Source organism: Zootoca vivipara, chromosome 6 (assembly GCF_965207765.1).
Source record: "Zootoca vivipara chromosome 6, rZooViv2.hap1.1, whole genome shotgun sequence".
Lineage (NCBI taxonomy): Eukaryota > Metazoa > Chordata > Lepidosauria > Squamata > Lacertidae > Zootoca > Zootoca vivipara.
This window is the reverse complement of record NC_142589.1, coordinates 96,528,282-96,555,805: the sequence shown is the minus strand read 5'-3', so window position 1 is coordinate 96,555,805 and position 27,524 is coordinate 96,528,282. Positions and strand designations below refer to the sequence as shown.

At 49.8% G+C, this 27,524-nt stretch overlaps 2 protein-coding genes and 1 long non-coding RNA gene across 4 annotated transcripts in view; 1 reads left to right on the top strand and 2 right to left on the bottom strand.

The window, feature by feature from the left end:
- PGPEP1 (pyroglutamyl-peptidase I) overlaps positions 1-6,142 on the bottom strand; it is a 29,112-nt gene extending 22,970 nt beyond the window's left edge. The window contains exon 1 of one of the 2 annotated variants that reach the window (XM_035119864.3): positions 6,010-6,142. In XM_035119864.3, the coding sequence (XP_034975755.1) occupies positions 6,010-6,043 (34 nt within the window). In that variant the 5' untranslated portion in view covers positions 6,044-6,142. Of the gene's footprint in view, positions 1-3,995; positions 4,215-6,009 lie in introns of those variants that run through there. The other variant, XM_035119863.3, reaches the window with a different exon arrangement.
- A 7,198-nt stretch (positions 6,143-13,340) lies between these two features.
- On the bottom strand, positions 13,341-14,358 carry LOC132592372 (uncharacterized). The gene is made up of 2 exons (XR_009557838.2): positions 14,036-14,358; positions 13,341-13,410 (listed from the first exon to the last, which is right to left on the bottom strand). It is a non-coding gene; the product is annotated as an uncharacterized LOC132592372 (long non-coding RNA).
- Positions 14,359-15,077: 719 nt separating this feature from the next.
- On the top strand, positions 15,078-23,912 carry LSM4 (LSM4 homolog, U6 small nuclear RNA and mRNA degradation associated). The gene is made up of 5 exons (XM_035120807.3): positions 15,078-15,144; positions 16,157-16,198; positions 17,115-17,213; positions 21,910-22,093; positions 22,756-23,912. Exons 1-5 carry the CDS (start codon positions 15,142-15,144, stop codon positions 22,848-22,850), a joined length of 423 nt encoding a protein of 140 aa, XP_034976698.1. The 5' UTR covers positions 15,078-15,141; the 3' UTR covers positions 22,851-23,912.
- Positions 23,913-27,524: the final 3,612 nt, after the last annotated feature.

Below are 27,524 nucleotides of genomic sequence, written 5' to 3'. Positions count from 1 at the left end.
TAAAGTTTTGTTTTATTATCACATTTTTGTATTGCATTAGATCCAGGGTCCCCAAACTAAGGCCCAGGGCCCAGATCCAGCCCAATCGCCCTCTCAATCCGGCCCGCGGACAGTCCAGGAATCAGCATGTTTTTACATGAGTAGAATGTGTCCTTTTATTTAAAACTAGCTGACCCGGCCACGCGTTGCTGTGGTTCTTTCCTGTGATCCCCCACCCTGTCCCGATCCATGACGTATCCTGCCCCTCCTCCCTCCACCCCGGCTCATCCCTGTGTTTCGGTAGGATACCCTTCCCTCTGTTGTCCCTGGGGAGTGTTGGGCCCTCCCCCCTGTATCTCCATACCTTGGCGCCCACCCTTGGAGAAGGAACTATCAGCTTCTGGGTTCTATTTCCCAGCATGCACTTTTGTCTGAACCCTCTGTTGTTCCTGGGGAGTGTTGGGCCCTACCCCCGGTATCTTCCTACATTGGCCCCCAGCCTTGGAGAAGGAGCTGTCAGTTTCTGGGTTCCATTTCCCAGTATTTACTTTTGTCTGAGCCCTCTGTTGTCCCCTCCCCCCTGTATCTCCATACATTGGCCCCTGCGCACGCATCGTGAACATTTCTATATGTTTAGATTAAGGATCGGGGGTGATGATGTGCCCTGGGACTCAGAGAACTACTTAAAGAATCCCAACCCGGGGAGGGGGGGTCAAATAGCGAAGCCCCACAGCCCCGTAGCAACAGACAGGCCCAGACAGAAGGGGGGGTCATATGAGCCACTTAGCGCAGGCCTCCGAATCCAAAGGGGGCCTCGGGCAGCATATTCACAATCAGTAAAATGAAAAAAGTAACAAAAGGGTTAAAAACAGGGACACATTATCTTCCTGGCTCGGGCCTCTTTCTGGCCCTGCAAGGGCCTGGCAACAGAAGGCGCGTTCTGAAGCACCCGAGTTGTTCATTTCCATAAAAAACCCAGGAAGTGGCAAGGGGAAGGTAGGGGATTGTAAATCGAGGGGGGGGGAATTGGGCACTGCAAATATCTGAGGACTTAAACGGGGGAGAGAAAGTGCATGGTTGTTGTTTTTTTAAAAAAGACGCAGAGGGTTGCATTCAGTCGTAGTAGATGTGAAATGGAGGGTAATAGCCCCCCTTCAGATCCCCCTGAACCTCAGAGTCTCCCTGAGTCAAGGCGAGATCCCTGTGTCTCCCCCCACCCTGTTCTGACCCATTACGTATCCCTGCTCCCTATTCGGCCCCCCACCCCCGGCAGGCCCCTACCTCCACTTGGCAATGTTGGGCCTTGTTGCTGGAAAAGGCCTGTTTTCAGTTGAAACAAAATAAATATATTCCTTCCAGTAGCTGGAAGGATTTTTTTTATTTTGTTTCGACTACGTCAGACCAACACGTCTACCTACCTGTTTTCAGTTGGTTTGGTCTTCAACACCTCTGCCGGATGGATGTAGGTGAGTGGTAGATCTCGTGGCGGAGGCGGGGTTTGTGGGTTGCTGTGCGTTAGTCTGTCAAATGGAGGGTAATAGACCCCCTTCAGATCCCCCTGAGCCTCAAGAGTCCCCCTGTTTTACAGGATCTCGTGGCGGAGGCGGGGTTTGTGGGTGTGGCACATTGTTGTGGCTAATCCCTGTGACTGCCCCCACGTGTCCTGATCCATGATCTATTCTGTTTGCCCCCCTCTCATGACGTTTTGAAGGATGGTATTTATTTTTGTCTTGTGGTTATTTGGTGGGGGATTTGGGGGGGGGTAGTGGTGCTAAATTGTAAAGTAGAAACCCCTTGCCCGTGCCCCCAAGTGCGTTGCTGTGGGTTATTCTCCCCCCCCCCCGGGCCTAGTGGGGGCCTGGCAAGGGCCTACATAAAACAAAGGTCGTGCTGCGACCTGCGATCCGGGCACTCACCCTCTCCCCCCCCCCGGGCCTAGCAGACTGGCAGGGGCCTAGGGGTCTGATAATGGCCACCTTGGTGGTTTCAGTTGCTTGGTTGATGATGTCATTTGGTTTGTGGGTGTGGCTTAGATTTCACAGGAAGGGAGGGGGTGGAGGAGGGTATAACGCCACTTGAGGGCGCTGTTTGACTTGGTGGAAAACCAGGTTTCTACCTGCCCAGATGTGAGATGTCAGGGGCCTGTCAGCAACTATGCTGCAGCATTCTGCACTAACTGCAGATTCTGGATTAAACGGAAGCCTCACAGACAGTGAACCGCAGTCATCCAACCTTGAAGTTGGCAATTGCTTTGACAAGCTATGCCAGCCCAGGCATGACTGTACCTGTTGCCAATCAAATCCACACACAAGAATGCAAACCCACACCTGCACTTTGGCTTCACAACAACCCGATAAGGTAGGACAGGAAGACAGAGACTGGCTTTCTTAGCGAACTTCTTACCCCCCCCCCCTTCCTGGGGAATCTGAACTCAAGTCAATTGGGTCTGAAGTCCAACGCTCTTTCCTCCCGACCAGATTTTTTTACTTAGTAAACATTTCCTTTGACAAAGCTGACTTACGTAAGAATCAGCCCAAGACACAAAGGTTACAACAGCATTCCGCTAAGAACGCTCCTTTGGCTCAGTAATGAGTAACTTTTGTTAACTAGCAACCCATAATTGTAGTAACTAAATGAGAACGTCTTGGATTCTGCACCCCAGCTAAAGGTTAGGTCGCTCAGGGCCTGTGAGAGGTCAGATTTTTCCTTACTGTACTGGAGGAGCTTGCTGACATGACAATAATTTTTATTACACACACAAAGTATTGGTACCTGGTGGTCTGGAGGCCTGTTCCTACTCACCATAGGCGAGCTGCTATTTGCAAGGCTGGTAAAACCGCACAGATAGGGCAGTAAGCTTCTGTTGACATGTATGCCTCCTTTGTGGGTGCCCATAAGTGCCAGAACTTACCTATCCCCCCCACAAAATATATTGCGTTTAGCGGACACCAGTGTACCTATTTACAGAATAAAATCGGGGTCTGGGCACCCTTAGGGCAAAGGGATGCTAGCTATTAAGGTGAGTGCCAGTTTATTGGAATGAGATCTCCCAAATAAATAAAAAACCCTAGATTCAGGTAGGTAGCCGTGTTGGTCTGACACAGTCGAAATAAATAAAAAAGTTAAAAAACTGTCCAGTAGCACCTTAGAGACCAACTAAGTTTGTTCTGGGTATAAGCTTTCATGTGCATGCACGCTTCTTCAGAATCTTTTATGACAGAAGGAAGGCAATTCATACTGGCAGTTCCTATGCAGCTCCAGACTCATAAAAAGGGACCTGCAGGAAGTTACACGGCTCTGATCTGCCTGCCCGCCTAAACACCTCCCTCATCACCATTTTTGACCCAGAACAAGGGAGAAAGACAGCCAACTTTAACCAAGCTTCCCAAGTCCGGTCACCCAAAGGTCACCCTCCCTCGCCCGCAGACGAACAGGAAACCTAAAAAACGGATCTATTTGTTCTAAGAAAAGCATTGTCAACCTTTCCTCTCCCTTTTTTGTTAAAAAAATAAGAAAGTCTGTAAATAATAACTCCGAGAGCACCATTTCCGCCTGGTAATCCTACAGGTGCCGGACTGCTACATAGCTGCAGTGTGTGTGTGTGCGCGCAGGGAAGACAGCCGCCCCCCTCCCTCTCCCCACTCCCCACCCCAGACAGAGGGCTCCTTTTGTGTTCCATTCTTCCTTCCACAACCAAGGAGAGAGGCCTGCCATCAGATAAGAATTCAATAGAGTGTTTCAGAGTCCTTCTGGGTGCTTGGGCTCACCAGAGGCCTCCTTGGCTAATTAGCAGGAAGCCAGCTGCTCCCAAATGCCAGATTATCTTGACACACAGAGAGAGAGAGAGAGAGAGAGAGAGAGAGAGAGAGAGAGAGAGAGAGAGAGAGAGAGAGAGAGAGAGAGAGAGCACTTGTGGACATGACGCCTGTGGCACTCAGTGCTCTCCTCTTGCGGCAAGAAAAGGAAGGTCTCCTCTGCAAAAAATAAATAAATCCCATTTGACTTTCAACACGTACGCAAGGCGGTCGTGCTCACAGGTGTGCAAGAACAGCTTCCCACGCTCGGCCAGAGATCTCTCTCCCAAGACCAGCACCTCTTTCGCTGCGTCTCAGGTTCCATTCCAGCTGGTCCAGAGGGTGCTGCTCTGACTCCCATGATGGGGAAGCGCAGGTGGGTGGAGGGAGCGTCACTCCTCTGAGCGCCATCCCCCAATCCAAAGGCTATTCCCACGTCTCTCCTCTCTGCACACACCCCAAATCCCACCCCCTTTTGTGCCCCAGAAAGGCCTCTCATTCCCCCCAGCTTTCTCCGGCCCCTCCTCTCTCTCAGACACAACTCGGCTGTTTCGAATAACCCACTGCAGGAAAACTCCCAGGAGCAACATTTCTTGACTCCTTTCTTGCAAGTCAACTCCACTGGCTTCCCCACCCCCAACTCGTCTTCCCCTAGGCGTGATTTCAGAGCTGTTTTTGGGGGGTGGGGAGAAACTGGGGAATTAAGAGGGGGCTATGCATCCAACCACTTGTTGCAGTTTGTCTTTGATTCCGAGGTTTCCAGCTGCAGCCAGACTTTCTGCAGGGAAAAAGGAGGAGGCCCCCAGAAAGCAGGGGGGGGGGGAGTTGTCGAAGAAGCCAGCCTCCCCCTCACATCTCAGACAAGAGACACAACAACAGACAATTTCCACAGGACTTTCCCAGGGCAAGTTAAGCTAGCCTTGAAACACAGAGCATCAAAACTTTAATCTGATTTTCTTCCAACACACAAACAAAAAAACCTGACTGTTTATATGCCACCTTAAAATGGTGTCAGTAACACTGCACCTTTACTGTTAATAAAAATAATAATTTATTGTTAGCCAAAAGGACACCCCCCTCAATAACACACAATGAAAAGAGCTTTTCTTAACCACACATACAACATAATTCTCACACAATCGCTCTAAATTACCCAGGGATTACTTTCACAAAAGCACAACTAGGAACCTTCTCCTCCTGCCCCCCCCCCTCAAGAAAAACCACCCTTCACTTTCCCATAAGATATCGTTTAAAATTTCAGCAGGTAGCAATTTGAATGAGGCGATAAATATATAGTTATTGGGGGGTGATTAAGGAGGAGGAGCTTTGGAAAGGCTGGAAGGAGAGAAGGCATTCAGGGGAAGGGTCAAAAGAAAATGAGTAAGAGGGAAAGAGAGATTATTTCAGGGAGATGATTCAGGGGAGGGGAGTTAAAAGGGCTGGAGAAGCAGCTGAAAGAAAGGGGGATGGGGAAAAAAGGAAGAGTTTAATCCTAGAGAGCTCTGTTGGGTGGGGCTGACTGTTGCTTCTGAAATCACATAACGGGAAATCACACCATTTATTTATTATTAATTTTGAGAAGAGTTGAGTTAAAAAAAACAGGAAAGAGAGGAAGGATCTAAAGAGGGAGGGGCCAATTAATTAGCATTAATTAGTTGCTTCTCCAATCACATAACAGGAAATCACACTATTTCTTTCTTTATCCTTAATTTTGAAAAGTTAAGTTAAAAAAAACAGGAAAGAGAGGAAGGCTCTAAAGAGGGATGGGTCAATTAATTAGCATTAATTACACTGTTGCTTTTTCAATCACATAACGGGAAATCATACCATTTATTTATTTATTTGTTATGAATTTTTAGAAGAGCCAAATTTAAAAAAAAAACAGGAAAAAGAGAGGAAGGATCTAAAGAGGGAGGGGCCAATTATTGAGCATTAATTAAACAAGGGAAGAGTGGATTTTTTTTAAAAAAAAAGAGTAGATGGGAGGAAGAGAAACAAATTGCAAGTTAGTGACAAGTTACAACTTTCGTTTATTTCAAAGGTGGAGGGAGGGGGAACCAAAGTACAGGGGAACCAGTTGAGGGGGTCGCGGGAGGTGGGGGGGCACATTTCGAGAGTGAACGAAGTTCGGCAGTTAAATGCTTCCCCCCACCCTCAGGAATTCTGTCCCCCCGCCCCAATTAAAAAAACAACCGGCCCTCTCCTCTCGTTCGAGGGCGCCGCCCGCCGCCCTTACCCGTCACCACCACGAGCCTCCGCGGCTTCTCCATGGCTCCCTTCCCCGCCTGCCTCCCTCCTGCCCGGCCAACTTGAGGCGACTGAGCCAGCGAGCCAGCGGCGCTCCCGCCCCTTGGGGCCCAGGCCCCGCCCACCGCACGTGACCCGCCCCGAGCCCCGCCCACCCGAAGCCTGAAGGAGGACGCGGCGAGAACCGTCGAGAGGGAAGCCTAGAGCGACACCTGAGCGCCCCTCTCTATGGTCTCCCCTCCTCCACCTCCGGCTTCCTCTTGCCAGCTTCCTCTTCACCATAGACAGGGAGGGGCAAGAGCGGCTCCCAGCAACTCCTAAACATCTTTCCTTTATTATTATTATTATTATTATTATTATTATTATTATTATTATTAATTATTATTTATACCCCGCCCATCTGGCTGGGTCTCCCCAGCCACTCTGGGCGGCTTCCAACAGAAAAATAAAACACAGTAATCTATTAAACATTAAAAGCCTCCCTGAACAGGGCTGCCTTCAGGTGTCTTCTAAAAGTCTGGTAGTTGTTTTCCTCTTTGACATCTGGTGGGAGGGCGTTCCACAGGGCAGGCGCCACCACCGAGAAGGCCCTCTGCCTAGTTCCCTGCAACTTGGCTTCTCGCAACGAGGGAACCGCCAGAAGGCCCTCGGAGCTGGACCTCAGTGTCCGGGCAGAATGATGGAGGTGGAGATGTTCCTTCAGGTATACTGGACTGAGGCCATTTAGGGCTTTAAAGGTCAGCACCAACACTTTGAATTGTGCTCGGAAACGTACTGGGAGCCAATGTAGGTCTTTCAAGACCGGTGTTATGTGGTCTCGGCGGCCGCTCCCAGTCACCAGTCTAGCTGCCGCATTCTGGATTAGTTGTAGTTTCCGGGTCACCTTCAAAGGTAGAGCGCATTGCAGTAGTCCAAGCGGGAGATAACCAGAGCATGCACCACTCTGGCAAGACAATCTGCAGGCAGGTAGGTTCTCAGCCTGCGTACCAGATGGAGCTGATAGACAGCTGCCCTGCACACAGAATTGACCTGCGCCTCCATGGACAGCTGTGAGTCCAAAATGACTCCCAGGCTGCGCACCTGGTCCTTCAAGGGCACAGTTACCCCATTCAGAACCAGGGAATCCTCCACACCTGCCCGCCTCCTGTCCCCCACGAACAGTACTTCTCTCTTGTCAGGATTCAACCTCAATCCATTAAACACCATCAATCCTTCAACCACCTCCAGGCACTCACACAGGACCTTCACCGCCTTCACTGGTTCTGATTTGAAAGAGAGGTAGAGCTGGGTATCATCCGCATACTGATGAACACCCAGCCCAAACCCCTTGATGATCTCTCCCAGCGGCTGCATGTAGATGTTAAAAAGCATGGGGAAGAGGACAGAACCCTGAGGCACCCCACAAGTGAGAGCCCAGGGGTCTGCGCACTCATCCCCCACCACCACTTTCTGAACACAGCCCAGGAGGAAGGAGCGGAACCACTGCATGACAGTGCCCCCAGCTCCCAAGCCCTCTAGACTGTCCAGAAGGATGTTATGGTCGATGGTGTCAAAAGCCGCTGAGAGATCCAGCAGGACTAGGAAACAGCTCTCACCTTTATCTCTAGCCCACCGGAGATCATCAACCAGCGCGACCAAGGCAGTTTCAGTCCCATGATGAGGCCTTAATCCCGACTGGAAGGGATCCAAATGGTCCGCTTCTTCCAGGCGTGCTTGGAGTTGTTCAGCAACCACTCGCTCAATCACCTTGCCCAAGAATGGGAGATTTGAGACTGGGCAATAGTCGGCCATATTAGCCGCATCTAAAGATGGTTTTATAAGAAGCGGTTTAATGACCGCCTCTTTCAGCGGGTCTGGGAATACTCCCTCATAGAGGGAAGCAATTTATTACGCACTAGCTGGCTTGGGCACTCGTTGCTGTGCCTGACTCAGGGTCCTTGTTTCCCAGGAAAGGGGGAGGATGTGTCCTTTCCTCCCTGGACTATGTGTCCGCCCCCCCCCCCTGTTGTGTCTCATCCCTGTGATTACTCCCATCCTGTAGTGACCCATTAAGTATCCCGTCCCCCCTCCCCCAACCCCGGGTCATCCCTGTGACTCCCCCCACCCTGGGCCAGCCCATGACCTATTTATTAAGTTTTTCCAATTTAATAATCCAATAAAAACCACATTCAGACATTCCAAATTTCCAAATTACAATACAATAATAAAAAAGCCAAATATAGATGCTGAATTTTATATATTACTAGCTCACCCTGCCACGTGTTGCAGTGGCTAACCCTATGACTGTCCCCACCCTGTCCTGTGTAGGGGGGGGGGTCAGGGGGAGGTGGGGGAGGTGGGAGTGTGGATTGTGTCGGAGGGGTTTTTGGGTGGGAGTGAGGTTTCTTTAGCGGGTCGATCCATGGGTGGCATGGTTCTCGGGAGTCGGTGGTTTTTTTTAGAGAGCCGATCCGTGGGTGGGGTGTTTCTCGGGAGGTGGTGTGGTTTGTTTAGGGGTCCTATCTGTGGTTGGGGGGGTGGTCGTGAGGCGGTGTGGTTTTTTTTAGAGGCATGATCCGTGTGTGGGGAGGCACGATCCGCGGGGTGGGGGGTTGTGGAGAGGCCTAGATCGGCGGCGGCGTGATCCGCGAAGTGTGGAGAGGCCTAGGTGTGTGGGGGGGGGTCTTTGCGACAGCAGGGGATCCCTGGGGAGAGGCCTGGTCTCAGCTGCGATCTCCGAGGCGGGCCTGGTTCTCTGAGGAGTGGCATGGTCTCGGGCGGTTTGTTCTCTGGTGGTCGGGGGCTGTGGAGAGGCCTAGCGATGTTCAAAATGACCTTAACAGATTAGACCAGGGGTCAGCAAACTTTTTCAACAGGGGGCCGGTCCACTGTCCCTCAGACCTTGTGGGGGGCCGGACTATATTGGGGGGGGATGAACGAATTCCTATGCCCCACAAATAACCCAGAGATGCATTTTAAATAAAAGGACACATTCTACTCATGTAAAAACATACTGATTCCCGGACTGTCTGCGGGCCGGATTTAGAAGGCGATTGGGCCACATCCGGCCCCCGGGCCTTAGGTTGGGGACCCCTGGATTAGACAACTGGGCCAAAACAAACAAGATGAATTTTAACAAGGAGAAATGTAAAGTACTACACTTGGGCAAAAAAAATTTGAAAGGCACAAATACAGGATGGGAGACACCTGGTTTGAGAGCAGTACATGTGAAAAGGATCTAGGAGTCTTGGTAGATCACAAACTTGACATGAGTCAACAGTGTGATGCAGCAGCTAAAAAAGCCAATGCAATTCTGGGCTGCATCAAGAGGAGTATAGCATCTAGATCAAGGGAAGTAATAGTACCACTGGATTCTGCTCTGGTCAGACCTCACCCGGAGTGCTGTGTCCAGTTCTGGGCACCACAGTTCAAGAAGGATACTGACAAGCTGGAACGTGTCCAGAAGAGGGCAACCAAAATGGTCAAAGGCCTGGAAACGATGCCTTATGAGGAACGGCTTAGGGAGCTGGGTATGTTTAGCCTGGAGAAGAGAAGGTTAAGGGGTGATATGATAGCCATGTTCAAATACTGTATATAAAAGGACTAGCTGACCCGGCCACGCATTGCTGTGGTTCTTTCCTGTGATCACCCACCCCCACCCTGTCCCGATCCATGACGTATCCTGCCCCTCCTCCCTCCACCCCGGCTCATCCCTGTGTTTCGGTAGGATACCCTTCCCTCTGTTGTCCCTGGGGAGTGTTGGGCCTTCCCCCCTGTATCTCCATACCTTGGCCCCCACCCTTGGAGAAGGAACTGTTAGGTTCTGGGTTCTATTTCCCAGCATGCACTTTTTTGTCTGAGCCCTCTGTTTTCCCTGGGGAGTGTTGGGCCCTACCCCCAGTATATTCCTACATTGGCCCCCATCCTTGGAGAAGGAACTGTCACTTTCTGGGTTCCATTTCCTAATATTTACTTTTGTCGGAGCCCTCTGTTGTCCCCTCCCCCCTGTATCTCCATACATTGGCCCCTGTGCACGCATCATGAACATTTCTATATATTTAGATTAAGGATCGGGGGTGATGATGCACCCTGGGACCTAGAGAACTACTTTAAAAATCCTGACCGGGGTGTGTGTGTGTCAAATAGTGAAGCCCCACAGCCCCGTAGCAACAGACAGGCCCAGACAGAAGGAGGGGGGCCATATGAGCCACTTAGCGCAGGCCTCCGAATCTAAAGGGGGCCTCGGTCAGCATATTCACAATCAGTAAAATGAAGAAAGTAACAAAAGGGTTAAAATCAGGGCAACATTATCTACCTGGCCCAGGCCTCTGTCTGGCCCTGCAAGGGCCTGGCAACAGAAGGCGCGTTCTGAACCACCTGAGTTGTTCAGTGCCATAAAAATCCCAGGAAGTGGCATGGGGAAGGTAGGTGATTGTAAATCGGGGGGGGGGGGGATTGGCCACTGCAAATATCTGAGGACTTAAACTGGGGAGAGAAAGTGCATGGTTGTTTAAAAAAAAAAAAGACGCAGGGGCTTGCAATCAGTCGTAGTATATAAAGCCTAGGTTAAAAGGGGCACGACTGCCCTTACTTAAAATGGCCCCCGGAGCCTCGCATGTGACACAATGCCCACTAAATTATGAAGCGAAAACCCCTCGCTGTGCCCCCAAGTGCGTGTTAGGAGAAATGATGAACGACTGCCTAATGCTACCAGGCATTTATTAATGCAGCCGCCAGGAGAGGCTTTGGGCTTGGACTTTGGGGGTGGAATGGCTGTTTTGGTGGTTGTTGGACGGTTGCTCCCCCACCCTACGTCACCCCATGACCTATTTGGGGTCCTCCTCCCCCCACCTCCCACCCAGGGCTCCATTCGGGATAGTATTTAAAGGGCTGTAGAGCTGAGGCCTAGTCTGTAAAATGGAGCCGAGGCCTAGTCTTTAGGCTGTAAAGTAGAGGCGAGGCCTTGGCTTGGGCTAGTTTTTAAATGTGACCCGAGGCCTCCGCCCTGTATCTCCATTCCTTGGCCCTGGCCTGACTCTGTGGGTTGTCTGGTAATGGCAGCCTTGGTGGTTTCAGTTGCTTGGTTGATGACATAATTATTTGGTGTGGGTGTGGCATAGATTTCACTGGAAGGGAGGGGGTGTAGGAGGAGGAGCTGAGGGAATAACACCACTTGAGGGTGCTGTTTTACTTTGTGGAAAAGCAGGTGTCTACCTGCCCAGGTGTGAAATTCGAGGGATTTTCTTTTCCAACAACGCTCGGGGAGTGGCCTGGATCGTTGTGTCAAAATTTAAGGACGATCGGTCAAGCGGTTATGGATAAAAGTTCAGCCGACACTTTCAAGATTTTTACATTTATATATATATAGATGTCATATAGAGGAGGGAGAAAGGTTGTTTTCTGCTGCTCCAGAGAAGCGGACACGGAGCAATGGATTCAAGCTACAAGAAATAAGATTCCACCTAAACATTAGGAATAACTTCCTGACAGTAAGAGCTGTTCGGCAGTGGAATTTGCTACCAAGGAGTGTGGTGGAGTCTCCTTCTTTGGAGGTCTTTAAGCAGAGGCTTGACAGGCATATGTCAGGAATGCTTTGATGGTGTTTCCTGCTTGGCAGGGGGTTGGACTGGATGACCCTTGTGGTCTCTTCCAACTCTATGATTCTATGATTGTAGGAGGCAGCCTGGGTCCTGGGGGTGGTAGGATTGGTGGCAGAGAGTCCCGGGAGAGGTTGGGATCGGTGGGGGTAGAATCCGTGGGGTGGTGGGTGCGTGGAGTGGGGTTGTTCGGGGTGGGAGGAGGTCGTCCGAGGCGGCGGAATCGGCAGGGGCGCGATCCGTGGGGTGGGGGGTGTATGTGGAGTTGGTCGAGGAGTGTGGAGAGGCCTAAGAGGGACTGAGGTCTGAGTTGGTGGGGTGAGGTAGGCCAGAGGCGTCGGTGTCGGGATTGGAGGGGTGGTCGGGGAGGCGGCCTGGTCCCCGGGAGACGTAGGGCTTGGCGGGGGTGGAATCTGTGGGGTGGGTGGGTGGGTGGAGTGGGCTTGGTCGGGGGGGGAGGGGGTCACTGGTAAATGATTTCCTGGATGGGTGTGGGTCCCTGGGGAACGGCCTGGTCTCGGATGTGCGATCCCCGAGGTGGGCTTGGTTCCCTGAGGAGTGGCTTGGTCTCGGGCAGGTATGCTCTCTGTTGGAGGCGTGGTCTCCGGGGCGTGAGGGATTGTGGGAGTATATTTGTCCGTTGTTTGTTGAGTGTCCACTGGAGGGCGCAATTTTTTTGACCACAAATCCAGGTTTTTGCCTGTCTTAGGTGTGTCAGCTGGTCAGTGTAAGTGCATGATGACCTGCTCACATGTGAGTTTGAGGTTGTGGCCAAATTTCAGGACGATCAGGTAAGTGCTTGTGGGAGAAAAGTGCAGAATAACACACATGCACCTTCACCATTTTTATACATATAGATTTTCATTTACTTTCGCAACCACTGGTCTGTTCAACTTTCGCCTTTGAAATAGGAATCGGGGTACACAATCCACGTTTAAGGGGTCCAGAAATGAACAGAGAGGGGACACACTCATTGCCCACACAGAAGCCATATTTCTACCTGACATCGGGAATCAGGTCAAAGGGGAAACTGCCTGAACCAAGGGAAGGAATAATCCCTTCTTGCCCAGACTTGCCCCAGGATGCTCTCCACCCTAGTAAACATTCCACGATTATCATAAACCCTGCTATCAACACCCTAGAGGGGCACACATAACAAAAGCCAAGTCAGGATGTCTGGAATGACAGCTATCACAAAATCCCGTTCTGGCTGCTGACGAAGCGTCTCCGTCTCCCTCCCAGAAGAGATTATCGGTTCCAGGAAACGCAACCGATCCTGTGTTAATAAACTATGTCAATTAAAAGGACTAATTGTTTTATACTGTATTGCCAAAGCTTTTCCTCCTTGCGCTTTTCTAGGCTGAGATTTCGTTTTAACTTTATAACCATGTCACAAGCTGTCAAAACGTTCCTTGAAAGTGTCAATACGAAGTTGCTATGTATCCACTCTGTTCCCTCTTTCCCGCTACAATAATTGTATAACTCCTTCCCAGAACAGCACCTGAAATGTAACCTTTTGATTCCTTTATTGTTTATATTGTATCCCCTAGACGAAACATTCCTGCAAGCTTCATTTCTATAAACCTTTGTATATTCCGTGGCTCTATATATGTTTATGGACAATTTTATATGAATTCCTATATATCCTATGGACTTTTTACTCGCTGCGCTTTCCACTTTGGCATCCCTTATCCCACACTGCCACCTAGCCAGTCTTGAACAAAAGGACACTAATACACAAAACTCAAGGAAGAAAAACAACTTTATTTAGATTTTGATATCGCTGACGTCTGCCGCATCTCCAACCGAGTTGCCTGAAACAATAAAGGAATGTACATAAGCATCAACTGGACTATCACCAGGAACTGTCACCTTTTGTTTTTCCTCATCAAGGACTATCAACTTGTTTGTCCTCACCGGATAGCCCTCCTCCCAAATCCATTTATCGCCTTTCATACAATTGTGTAACATGTACAGAAAAACCTATAAAACTGTCAACCTTCCTTTGTTCTGGGTTCTTCACTCCGTGTTGCTGCGTGAGAGGAAGGACCCTGTTGCAACAGTTTTTTATTCTTTAATAAACTGTACTTTGCTTTTGACAGCCTTAGTTTGGTCTCTGTCATTCTACGGCCAGCGGCAACATCGTGCCTGCTTGCCTGGATCCTTGGGCTCTCCCTGGGTCAGGATCCATTTCTCTGGGTTCATAGGAACCAGCTTAAATTTTACTTCTCCTTCTTAGTTCGGTAAGAAATGTTTTTTTCCTGATGTTTTCCACAGTCCAGAAATTCCATTTTCAGTTCCTGCTCACGGGAACCAAAAATTGCCACATAACAAACAAAGAGATGCCATTAGCCCTGGGCAGACATTCGGAATTCCCCTCTGTAATCTCACGCCATCTCTCAACATGCTGGTACCTCTTGCCAGTATACAATAACTCACCTCCAGAATTTATTTCCATCCTTCCGCTGAGGGAAGCTGCCAGAGTTCTCATCCAGTCAATACAGTATTATAATTAAGCCACAACGGCAGCAGACCTTCGCCCACTATCTGAGCTGCTTAAGTCGAAAGGGCAGCTGAGTCAGTTTGGCCGAGGACAGTCAGCAGGTGCCCTGTAGGGCCCAGGACAAAGGTGGGGTTCCTTTCTGGGTGCCATTAAATAGGCATGAGTCACCCTTCTCCTTTCTCTCTCTCTGCTTGCTGCTCATAGCTCAAGGCAAATGGATGTCGGTCAGTCTATTCTGAGCACCGGCTCCCTTGGATTCAAGCCAGGATCATCCCTGCCAGCCACTTGCCCTGTTTTTCTACTGAAACACGAGGGGGCGATACATTCAAGATTGTGATTTTCCTGCTTTTTCTGCAGGAAACTCTTGGAATTGGCTTGCCCCAAAGCCAAACAAATACGGAAATCACACACACAATATGATCCCGTTAATGCATATATTTTTTATTTTGCAACACACTAAAAAGTGCTATTTTGGTTTTAATTGAAAAGCATTTGGAAAAGAAAATGAGCTGAGCTCATGCCAAGCAGGAGCTCACAAAAAGGTGTGTTCATTATTTTTTATTTTTATTAATAAAACTTTAATAATAATAATAATAATTTATTGGCCAAGTACCAACATACTTGGAATTATTATTATTATTATTATTATTATTATTATTATTATTATTATTATTATTATTATTATTATATTGTTAAAAATTATTAAAGAAACCCCCCACCACAAAATAAAAAGAGGCCAATACTTTTTAATTTTTAATACAGAGGGAGAAGCAGCCGCCGCGCTGCATTGTGGGCAAGGCGCTCCTTTCTTCGCCGCGCGGCCTGCTGGGAAAAGCGGCCCCACCGTTCCGCGGCGTTTTTGCGACACTGTCGTGCGTCCCTACTCACCGTCGCTTTACGGCCGCCGCTCAGGAGACTCCCCATTGGACGGGCGCTGAGGCCGAAGCCTTCGGCGGGCGGAAGCCGGAAGCGGAAGTCGAGGTTGCTGGGGCGGCGGAGCAGCAGCAGCGGTAGCAGCAGCAGCAGCAACGTGAGCGGGAAGATGGTGAGGCTGGGAAAAGGGGGAGGGGGCTCGGGAGGGTCTACTCGGGAGTAAGCCCAGGGGAGGGGATTATCCTCCCCAGGTAAAACGGGGGGGGGGCTCACACAAGGATTGGCTATGGGGCAAGACCCATTCAGTTCAATGGAGTGTCCTGGGAGGGGGCGAAGTGGGTGCCAGGGGTGGCTAGAGGAAGGCAATGGAGCGGCCTCTCTCCACCCACCCCAGTTAAGGCAATGGGGGCTCCCTCCCACTGCCCTTCTCTCCAAGTAAGCCGAGTCGCTCAGGCGCAGGACACGTTCAGTTCAATGGAGTGTGCCAGAAGTAGGTATGCTCTTCGGATTGCGGTGTAAACGTGGGGAAGGGGCTTGGGTAAAGCAAAAGGAGTGTCCTGGGAGGGGGCGAAGTGGGTGCCTCCCTACCTCCCAGGTAAGCCGGTTCCTTTAGGGATGAGACCCATTGAGTGCAGTGGCATTTACCAGGTGCCCTAAGCAGGATTGCAGCATTAGTGTGAAGCAATGGTGGGGGGGGTTGTGTGCCTCCCCCTTGGATACAGCCAAAGTGGTTCACTCTCCACATCTTCCAGATATTCACTCAGCAGTAGGCCCCATTGAGCTCAATGCATTTTACTGGGGTAAGATTGCTAGAGTAAGGCAATGGAAGGGGGGGTTATTTTCCTCCCTCCAAGGTAAGGTAATGCGCCCTGTGATGCGCGGTAAGCTGAGGGTTATGTTCAGCTGGGAATCACAATTATTCTTATTTATTGAATTTATATACTGCCCTATACCCGAAGGTCTCAGGGCGGTTCGAGGAGGGAGAGTCCTGCTGGGGGGCTTCCCTTTGGGGTGTCTGGGTGGGCAGGGTGAGGTCAGGACGCCAGACCCCCTTTGGCTTGATCCAGCAGGGCTCTGCTCAGTTTCTGAAAAGCATGGCAACAATTAAGGTTGGCTTGACTGTGAAGACTCCTTTACCTGTCAGGTGTGTTTCTCAACCTGTCCAATTTCCCCCCCTCTTACAGCTTCCGCTCTCCTTGCTGAAGACGGCGCAGAACCACCCCATGGTGAGTCCGGGCTGTCTAGCCTTCAGTCAAACTGCAGAGGAGGAGGCTGACTTACTGCTGAGCTGTACAATTTCAGACTGTGGCTGGATGGGCCTCCATTTTATTCATGTTTAAATCACTACGTACAGAAAACTGGCTTTTGGGGGGAAGAGACTAATCTAGAACCTAACCAGAGCCAGCAAAGTGTAGCAGTTAGAGTGTTGAACTGAAACCTAGGAAACAAGATTTCAAATCCCCCTCTTGGACTAGCCTACCTTGTAAGGTTGTAACTCCTTGGAGGGAAAGGTGGGGTATACAGTGGTACCTTGGTTCTCAAACGCTTTGGTTCTCGAACTCTGAAAACCCGGATGTAAGTGTTCCAGTTTTCAAATTTTGGGGGGAAGCCGAACATCTGATGTGGCTGTCGGCTATTGTTTCCGGGGCACGTGCACGAATCAGATGTTTTTGAACATTTCGGAAGTCAAACGGACCTCCAGAACAGATTACGTTTGGCGCTTTTGTTTTTGCTCTTTATTTTGTGTTTTTGTTTTTGGATACTACTCGGAAACCAAGGAATGGCTTCTGATTGGCGCAAGCGCCTCGGAAACAATCGTTGACGGCCGCATCAGACGTTCGGCTTCCAAAAAATGTTCAGGAACTGGAAGACTTCCGGGTTTTCAGGCATTTGGGAACCAAGGTGCCACTGTCCTGGGCTTTGGGAAGGCAAAGCAAGGGCTGTGGGGATGTCAAATGTTGCTCAAAAGGCCTCAAGGGCTGTGTGAGAGAGGGAAATGTCTCTTTTTAGATCAGGGAGGTATTTCTGGAATGTGGAGGGGGGGTTGTGGTCCAACACCTGGAGGGCCACAGATGTTTCCCCAATCCTTCCTCCCCAATCTACTGGTGCTCTGGGTGCCCAGTTCCTGCCTTATCTTTCCAGCTGGTGGAGCTGAAGAATGGGGAGACTTACAATGGTCACCTGGTCAGCTGTGATAACTGGATGAACATCAACCTGCGCGAAGTCATCTGCACCTCCAGGGTAAACATTATTACTATTTTTATTATTATTACTATTATCTTCAAAATGAGAGCTTCAAGTGATACTGCAAGCTCACGCTTCTCACTGTGCTTGTATTACCTACTTAAGGCACATATGTAAGAGGCCCGTTTATAATTTTATTTTGGGAATGGTGCACTGCATTGTTTAATATTTTGTAATGCAGTTATGCTCCACATTGTAAATCAAGCAGAGCTAGGAGCAGCTCCTTTTGGTTTCCAATGTATTTCTTATCCATAATAATGATTTTGAGAATGCGTGTGGCACGAGCAGATTTTTATTCCAAAAGTGTGGCGCATAAATTTTAGAACAGGCAGAATCGGCGCAGGGACTGCCTTCCCCTCCCCCCCTTGCAAACTGGATTAAATGCAAGTGGGGGGGGGCAGGAGCAGGGCGAGCAAACCTGTGCCCAGGGCTGCCCTGGCGGCCCCTGTGTGCCCCTTTCCTCCTGGCACACGACACGCAGCCAGCCCTGTGATGATATCAGACTATTACTATTACGATTACGATTATTATTATTATTATATTTAACAAAGTGTTTTCTGGTTGGCCACTGTGAGAACAGGATGTGGGCGAGGTAGGTTGGGTTGAGAGTGGGGGACACAGCCCCTGATCACCCTGGGAGTTTCATGGCTGAGTGACGACCTGAACCCTCATTTCTTCCAGGTTTATTTCCCCCCACACTGCTCTTCTCTGGATGGTCACAACCTCTGAAGTCTGGCCTTGTAAGCCAGCGTTTCCCAAGCTTTTTCGGGCGTCTCCCCACCTTGCGGTTCCACAAACCCATCCCCAGTTCCCCCTGCCCTATAAAAAGCATTATTCAGGGTAGCGGTTTGCACGACCCAACAATTTCATGTTTATTCCAAATCCAATTGAAACTCTTTATAAAATCATGGAATTGTAGAGTTGGAAAGAACAAGAAGGGTCATCTAGTCCAACCGCCTGCAACTTGGGGATCTTTTGCCCAATGGGGGGCTCGAACCCACAATCCCGAGATGAAGAATCTCACGCTCTGCCAACTGAGCTATCCCAGACTTAAGTACACAAGAGTTTGAACTTGATCCAGTGATAACAGCTTTCCAAAGTCTTCCTTCGTGGCATACTGGGTTCCGATATCCCAACAAGTGTAAGGGAATTCTTATTTGTGACAGTGACCGCAAGAATTTTAATGGCTTCAAATTGGAAGGGAGAAAAAGTGCCATCAAATCAGTATTTTTCAATAAATGGGATTTATTTAAAAGTTACATAAAAGATTGCAACAATATAAAATCTGTGGCAGCCTTTGAATAGCTTCTGTTATACTGTACACCGAACAGGTTTAAGAAAGTACAATATCTAAGCCAAGCAATTATTTAAAATAGACACAAACAGTGCGCTAGATAAATATAAATTGAAAGCTAGGTGGAATTGGTGGGAAGTCAATGGAAGTAGAAGAAGACTGATAAACAGATATAAACAATTTGATGTTTATTTGTTATGGACAATTTTCATTTTTTGTTGTTATTTTTTTAAGTTCAATAAAGTAATTTAAAAGCAGGGGGGGGAACCAGCTTTCCAAAGTCTGAGAGTCATCCGGACCTTTAGCGCCACCCCATTAGGGGCCTCTTAGCACAATCCCACCATCCCCAGGGGGCGACCCCACCAATTTGAGAACCCCCTGCTCTAACCACTGCCTTGTAAACCGGCATCCCTTTTCTGCCTTTTTTGGGGGGGGGCTGCTTGCCCGCTGCCCATTAGGTGGCGCTGCCTTGCAGCCCAAGCTGTCTGGGAGATGGAAGGGCCAGGCTCTGGTGTTGGCGAGACTTCAGTCACAAGCGGGTGGGGGAAATCTCCTTTTGTTTTTCAGCTCGGCAGGGGAGGAGCCATTTTTGCACAAAACTCTCAGGAAGAGAGGGAAGTAAATGTTAGCACAGAGCTAAGTAGGTTGGCAAAAACCACATGGGGGCAGGATTAGAAATGGGGTTTCCCCTTAAGCTTTAAAACGAAGAAGGCGTTTGTGTCAGCCGGTTTTGCAACAAGAAGTAAGAAGCTTCCAACACAAAGGGGCTGTAGGCAGCCTGCCTGGGATGTTAGAATTGCCTCCAGTTGGGCAGGAAAACCTTCAAATGAAGAAAAATAGGGAGCTAGACTTAATCCGTTCCAAAGCGTTCCAAAACCAAGGCGCGCTTCTTTCCCATAGAAAGTAACGCAAAACGGATTAATCCGTTCCAGACTTTAAAAAACAACCCCTTAAACAGCCATCTAACATGAATTTCACTATCTAACGAAACCATTGATCCATAAAGTGAAAGCAATAATCAATGCACTGTATTATACTGTAAAAAAATAGGACAGTACTGTATTGTAGATGATAAAAATTTAAATTATTTTTTTTCCTTACCTGCACTGATGACAGTCATTGTATGGATGGAGGGCTTTTATCCATTTTTATGGGTTCCGCACAGTCACAAAAACAAATGGGCCAAAAATGCCTCAAAAACAAAAAGGCAAAATAAAGAGCAAAAAGAAAAGTGCCAAACTTAATCCGTTCCGGAGGTCTGTGTGTCAAAAACCAAGGCACGGCTTCTGATTGGTACAGAAACAATAGCCGGCAGCCACATTGGACGTTCGGCTTCCGAAAATCGCTCCAAAACCAGAACACTTACTTCCAGGTTTTTGGAGTTTGAGAACCAAGGTACCACTGTATTATTAAACTCGCTCTTTTCATTATATTTCTGTCTTTAGTCTTCCTCCTTTTTTAATCTGTTTTGGTACTGGTTTCACCCAAACCACCTTGCACTTTTATAAATAATAAATAAATAATAAATAAATTTTTATTTATACCCCGCCCTCCCCAGTCAAAAACCGGGCTCAGGGCGGCTGACACCAACAGAACCACAATAAAACATAAAAACAATTAATTAAAATACAGATTAAAATACAGTATTAAAATTTAAAGTGCAGCCTCATTTCAAGTAGGCCATAAATCCAAGCCATGAGGGAGAAAAACACAGGGGTCAGGCTGAGTCTAACCCAAAGGCCAGGCGGAACAGCTCTGTCTTGCAGGCCCTGCGGAAAGATGACAAATCCCGCAGGGCCCTGGTCTCCTGGGAAAGAGCGTTCCACCAGGTTGGGGCCAGTACTGAAAAGGCCCTGGCTCTAGTAGAGGCCAATCTAGCCATCTTATGACTCGGGATCTCCAGAATATTATTATTTGTGGACCTTAAGGTCCTCCGCGGGGCATACCAGGAGAGGCGGTCCCGTAGGTACGAGGGTCCCAAGTCGCATAGGGCTTTAAAGGTCAAAACCAGCACCTTAAACCTGATCCTGTCCTTGTTGCTAAAAGGAAATCAGTCAGAATAATTTGCTCTTTATTCAAAGTAGTTCTTGCAGTTGCAGGACAGAAATGAATTGTTTGGTAACTGCAAGAACTACTGTATTTTGAAAGGGTGAAACCAGTACCAAAACAGATTATAATAATAATTTATTCCCTGCCCATCTGGCTGGGTTTCCCCAGCCACTCTGGGTGGCTTCCAGCAAAATACTAAAATACAATAATTCATCAAATATCAAAAGCTTCCCTAAACAAGGGTGCCTTCAGATGTCTTCTAAAAGTCAGATACCGTATATGCTGGCGTATAAGGCGACTGGGCGTATAAGACGACCCCTTACTTTTCAAGTTAAAATATAGAATTTGGGATGTACTCCAGCCCTTTTTTGGCGGGGAGGGGAGGGGAGGCTGTCTTCTCCAGCACTCAAGTCTGCAGCCGGGGAAATGGTGGTTTGTTTGTTTGTTTGCTTGCTTGCTTAGTTATTGAGAGGGGGAAAGAAGCCAGCGAAAGGAGAGATAGAGAAGCAGAGACAACGATCAAAAGGAGGGAGGGGGAGAGGGAGAGGGAGGCAGAGACATCGAGCAAAAGAAACCATAGAGAGGATAGCGATAGAGGGGCAGAGACATCGGAGGCTCACACAGCCAGCGAAAGACGCTGAGCAGCAGTGAAAGAGAGAGCGGAGAGAGCGAGAGACGGAGAGATCCCTTTGCTTTGCGCTGACAAAAAGAGAAGAGGCAGCAGCTTGACACCAATGAAATACACAAAACTGTATCTCTGCTCTGATCCAGGTCACAAAGCCATGAGGGAGCCATTCTCCCTGGGGGGGAGCAGCCCCCTCCCGAGCGCGCTTCTTTGCGTTCATATGGTCACTGCATACAGTGGGGATGCGGCCGTTTTTGAGCTCCCCCCACTGTATACGGTGACTGCAGATTCTTGGACCCGGCGTATAAGACGGGCCCCCAACTTTTGAAAAAAAATTCCTGGGTTCAAAAGCCGTCTAATACGCCAGTATATACGGTACTTTTTTTATCTCCTTGACATCTGAAAGGAGGGCATTCCACAGGGCGGGCGCCACCACCGAGAAGGTCCTCTGCCTGGTTCCCTGTAACCTCACTTCTTGCAGGGAGGGAACTGCCAGAAGGCCCTCAGGACGCACCTTCAGGTCTACTGGGCCAAGGCCGTTTAGGGCTTCCAAGGTCAGCACCAACCCTTTGAATTGTGCTTGGAAACATCCTGGGAGCCAATGGAGGTCTTTCAGGACCGGTGTTATACGGTCTCGGCAGCCCCTCCCAGTCCCCAGTCTGGCTGCTACATTTTGGATTAGTTGCAGTTGAACCCAGTTCCGTTCTTTCTTTTCTCTCGGGCAGGATGGAGACAAGTTCTGGCGGATGCCCGAGTGCTACATCCGAGGCAGTACCATCAAGTACCTTCGCATCCCCGACGAGATCATCGACATGGTCAAGGAGGAGGTGGTGTCCAAGGGCAGAGGCCGGGGCGGGATGCAGCAGCAGAAGCAACAGAAGGGGCGCGGAGTCGGTGGCCCCGGGCGGGGTAAGCCTCTCTCTGGAGCTCGAGGGGCTGCAGGGGCATCTCCCACTTCAGGGAACTGCGGCAGCTTTCCTGGCCTTGACTGTAGGAATGTTCAGGGTGGCAGGAGGGGATATGTTGTGTATTAATATCCTTCCTAACTGTGCTAGCAAGTTTCCCTACTTAGCAGAGTGCATTCCCCTTCTTATGCAGCAGAAAACTAGTTGCAAACTCGTGTGAGTTTCTTAAGAAAATACACGATTCAATCTGGCTTCTTCAGATTGAAATGTGTTCTAATCTTTTCCTGGTAAGATCCCTTGAATCCCTCCTAAGAGAATAAAGACACCACAGTCTTATTCATAAGCCAGGCATGTCCAAACACTGTATCAGGGGCCTAACCTGGCCTGCCAGTCGATTTAATCCGGCCCCCGTGGCAGACATCTGATGGCAGCCCTGTATTGGGAAGTTTTAAAGGTTTAATGCTTTATTGTGTTTTTAATATTTGGTTGGGAGCCTCCCAGAGTGGCTGGGGAAACCAGATGGGCGGGGTATAAATATATTATTATTATTATTATTATTATTATTATTATTATTATTACCACCACTACCACCGGGTGCGAGAGCCTCCCCTCGCAAAGGGATTCCCCTGAGCTCACCCCCTTCCTCTTTTCTTCTCCCCCCCCCAGGTGTGTTTGGTGGCCGTGGACGAGGGGGGATCCCAGGCAGCGGCCGAGGAGGACAGCAGGAGAAGAAGCCCGGGCGTCAGGCAGCCAAGCAGTGAGGAGCCAAAGATGGCGCCCGGACTCAAGTGCCACAGCATGCCAGGAAGGCTGGTCCGCCGTCCCTCTTCACCCCCAAAAGAAACTCTTAGGTCCCTCTGTTTCCACGCACCTCGGGAGAGACGGAAGCAACTGCCTTCAAGTTTTGTCTCTTTTTGCTTTTAAGTACCATTTATTAGAAATGAGTGTTTAAAGGCGTCTCCCCCAAGTGCATCCACACAGTTTAGCTCTTAACTTGAGAATCTGGAGAACCTTTTGGAGGGGCAATTCAGCTTCACCTCTCCCCCCCCCCCTTTTGGAATCGTTTCCTTGCCAGGCTTCGGAACGACAGTAATGGAGAAGACAAGCGAGGCTTTCCACTCAGAGTGTCAGGATTAAACAATGTAGCTTTCTTTTTATTAGGAAATGGGACTTGTCAAAGGCAGCTTCAGCTCCAGGTTCAGTTTTTTGGGAGTGGGGTTGGATGAAAAGGTATCGCCAGGCAAGGGAATTCTGCTGGTTCCACCTGGGCTTCTATCACACCTGTGGGACCCACATCCCTCTTCAGCAGGAGTTTAGTCTCCCAGCCTCCCTCTGCTCCTGTCTCTTGCTCAGCCTTCCCCCCCCCCAGCCCATTGCCCCCCAGATATTTCCCAGGGATGTTTGGCAAGCAGCCAGAGGGTGAAAGAAGCTACACACGGTCTGTGTCTGTTCGTCCCCCGGGATGTTACCGGACTCTGACTCCCATCCGCACGGCCGATATTCTGGGGTGCTGATGGGAGCTCAAATCCAGCAACATCTGGAGGGAGTCGGGCTAATCTCTGCTTCCAAATTCTCCACACACCCATTTCCCTCCCAGTGGAATTTGTTGCCTTGGCCTCTGAGCTAAAGCATCCCGTTCGTGTGACCCTTCTGAGAATTTCTCGGGAGGCTGCGTGGGCCACCTCCATGATATCACCAGCAGTTGGTCAGAGCCAGAAAATGAGCTGCAACCATTCTTTCCTTTCCTTTTCTTTTTTTAATTAAAAAAAATGTGCTTTGTAACCCAGTTTTAAGTTTACGAGCAGAATAAACTTGGAATCAGCTGTTTGGTGTCTGCGTTTCTGCTGGAGGGGCCCAAGAGAGCTCCCGTTCCCCTTCAGTTCTCAAAACACAGCTTGCAAATCTTGTTTTGCTGTTTCACTGTCTTGCAAGAAGTCCGTATCACGGCAGGCTCAGGGAGCGGTCATTCGGCTAGTGGAAGTGGCCTGTCTCAGCCCCCTCCACCCAAAGGCAGCTCCTGCCCCTGGAACACTTTGCCCTTTGCGAAATGTGGCTCTGGAGGCCGGCCAGATCCAGAGGCGGGTGTGGTGCCTGGATTCCCAGGCAATGCTTGTTTTTGAAAGATTTAAATGGATAAGGGCATCCCAGGACATTTCTGAGCACAATTCAAAGGTTTGATGCTGACCTTGAAAGCCCCAAACGGCCCAGTATCCCTGAAGGAGCGTCTCAACCCCCATCGTTCTGCCCGGACACTGAGGTCCAGCTCCGAGGGCCTTCTGGCAGTTCCCTCCCTGCGAGAAGTGAGGTTGCAGGCCTTCTTGGGGGTGGCACCCCCCTCCCCCGTGGAACACCCTCCCATCAGATGTCAAGGAAATAAACAACTAGCTGACTTTTAGGAGACATCTGAAGGCAGCACTGTTTAGGGAAGCTTTTAGTGTTTGATGTTTTATTGCTTTATTATTAGTATTAGTAGTAGTAGTAATAGTATTCTGTTGGGAGCCACCCAGAGTGGCTGGGGAAACGCAGCCAGATGAGCAGGGTATAAATAAATTCTTATCATCATCATTATCCCAAGAGCCCTGGGGCAGCTGGCTCATCCAGGCCAGCATCGGGGCCCCACAGCGGCCAGCCAGGCACCCCCAAAGTGAAGCTCCCATGCAGGGGGTCCCAGCTTCCATCCTGGCTGGCATCTGCAGGCAGGACTAGGAATCTCCCCTGCCTGAAACCCTGGAGAGCCTCTGCTGCCAGTCAGTGTAGACAATACTGAAGTAGACAGGCCTGGAACGTGATGAGCTTCAGCATTTCCTCTTCCCTCCTGAACCGTTTTCCTTTTATCTCGTGTCTTTCCTGGTTGTAAGCTGGAGGGCAGGGTAGCCCTCTGCCTCTCTCTCCCCCTAACTACTGTAACTCACTAGTCTCTCCCAATGCTCTTTCCCCGCAGCCCCCGTGAGCAGGCAAGGCACCTTTTCTATGGGTTGGAAGCAGGTGTTTCTTTCCAGCACCCATGGGAGCCAAAGGGTGCTCTCCCCCTCCCTCGGGGAGATGCGCTTCTCCTCTTCCAGAGCCATGAGTCACGGCAGCCCCCACCACCCGAATCTGGAATAGCTGCGCACCAAGCGGAGCAGAAGAAATGCTTCCAGGCCTTTGCTCAGCAGATAAAAATAATCGCCTCTCTGTGCTTCCCCCACCCTTGCCTCTCCTTTGTAGATTCTTTTTATTAAGGTTTTCTTCCCCCTGAGATGTCATGGTCAACGGCTTCTGAGGCCACCTGGAAGAATCTGGGCTGGGATGCAAGGAAGGAGCCCTTATTCTCCCCCCTCCTGAAAATGGTGGTGGCCAGCGGGGGAGGGGGTAGAGAGAGAGAGAGAGATGTTCAGCAGCTCCTCTTCCCTTGTAGCTCTGCAGGTGTGGACTTGAACCCTCATAAGAGTCAGCATGCTCAGTGGTCAGGGCTAGGGCCACAGATCTGTCAATCTGTTAGGGACCCCCGAGGGTCATTTGGTCCAACCTCCTGCAATGCGGGAATCCTGCCCCACAGCTGTTCTTGGGTGGGGTCAAGTAGATGACACCAAAACTGGGAGGCGTAGCCAACGTCGCATAAGACAGAATCGGGATTCGAAATGACTTTAACAGATTGGAGAACCAGGCGCAAGCTAACAAACTGAATTTCTATAGGGACAAAGGCCAGGTTATAGGATGGGAGGCCCCTGGCTCACTAGCAGTACATGTGAAAAGGATCTAGGGGTCTGGGTGGACCACAAGCTTAACACGTCAACCGTGTGATGCAACAGCAAAAAAAGCGAATGCTATTCTAGACCAGGCATAGGCAAACTCTGGCCCTCCAGATGCTTGGGACTACAAATCCCATCATCCCTAGCTAACAGGACAGTGGTCAGGAATGGTCGGAGTTTGTCTATGCCTGTTCTAGGCTGCATCAACAGGATACTAAATGTCTAGGGTCCAGATCAAGGGGAGTCCTTCTCCCTCTCGATTCTGCCTTGGTCAGACCCCACCTGGAATCCTGTGTCCAGTTCTGGGCATCACAATTTAAGAAGGATGTTGACAAGCTGGAAGGTGGGCAGAGGAGGGCTACCAAGATGATCAGCGTCTCCACCCCCATCGTTCTGCCCGGACACTGAGGTCCAGCTCCGAGGGTCTTCTGGCGGTTCCCTCGTTGCCAAATCAGATGTCAAAGAGAAAAACAGCTACCAGATTTTTAGAAGACATCGGAAGGCAGCCCTGTTTAGGGAGGCTTTTAATGTTTAATCGACTATTTTATTTTTCTGTTGGAAGCCACCCAGAGTGGCTGAGGAAACCCAGCCAGATGGGCGGGGTATAAATTATTATTATTATTATTATTATTATTATTATTATTATTATTATTATTATTATCAAGGGTCGGGAAACTAAGTCTGATGAGGGATGGTTGAAGGAGCTGGGAATGTTTAGCCTGGAGAAGAGGAGATAGGAGAGATATCTCAAGGCAAGGCCTGCCACATGGAAGACGTCAACTTTCTAAGCACCTTTCCTCCTGCTCTGGAGGGCAGGACTTGAACCCATGGCTTCAAGTTGCAAGAAAGGAGATTCCGACTCAACATCCTTAAGTGTAAGACATCTCCTGGCCCTCACCCTCCCGCCCAAAAAACAAATCTGTGCTAAGCTTTTCCTTCCTTGACAGCAAATCCTTTTGTTCTCTTTTGTTCCTCTCGGATGTACTTTTTAATATGAGATGCGCAGAGACCCCCATTGCTGTGCAAAGCCTGCGCGAAGCCACAGCGTCACAACCTGCGGTTGCCGAGGACACCTTCCCTGGTTTCCAAGGGCAGCTGGGGGGAGCAAGGCAGGGAACGCCTGAGCTGTGTGTGCCCCCCCCTTCTTTAATTGCCAGGTGCCTGTGCAATCTCCAGCAGGGTTAGGCCAAGGCTGGCTCTGGCTGTGTCCCCAGTGGGGAAGGGGGCCTGCTCTCCCTCGCCCCCCCTCCCACCCTGGGAAAGCGCCAAGGCAGAGAGGCCTGGGATGGATTAGAAAGCCCTGGGAGGCTGCTTTTAATTTGGCAGCCTTCTCCGCTGGGAAAGAGACAGGGGGAGGGAGGGCAACGGACCCCTGCAAGAAGAGGGGGGCAGATCCAGGCCAGGTGAGGGGACCCAAAAGGGGGAGAGGGTGCCACAGGTAGGGGAGGCACCCACCTGAAGGCTTTTTCAGGATCTGCCACCAAATTTAGCAGAACCACACACACACACCCCAGCCACTCATCCTGGGAATTAGAGCTGGCTTGGGCCGTGCAGGGACTTGCTGCCATTGCGGTGGCCTAGCTGTTTCCTAAGCCCCTTGAGCCACCTGGCCAGGGTCTCTGCTGGGACCCTCGAATTGTTCTGTGTGCGAGTGTTGCTGTTGCTTCGATCATTTGTAAAGCACAGCTGTTTGTACCCTCTGGC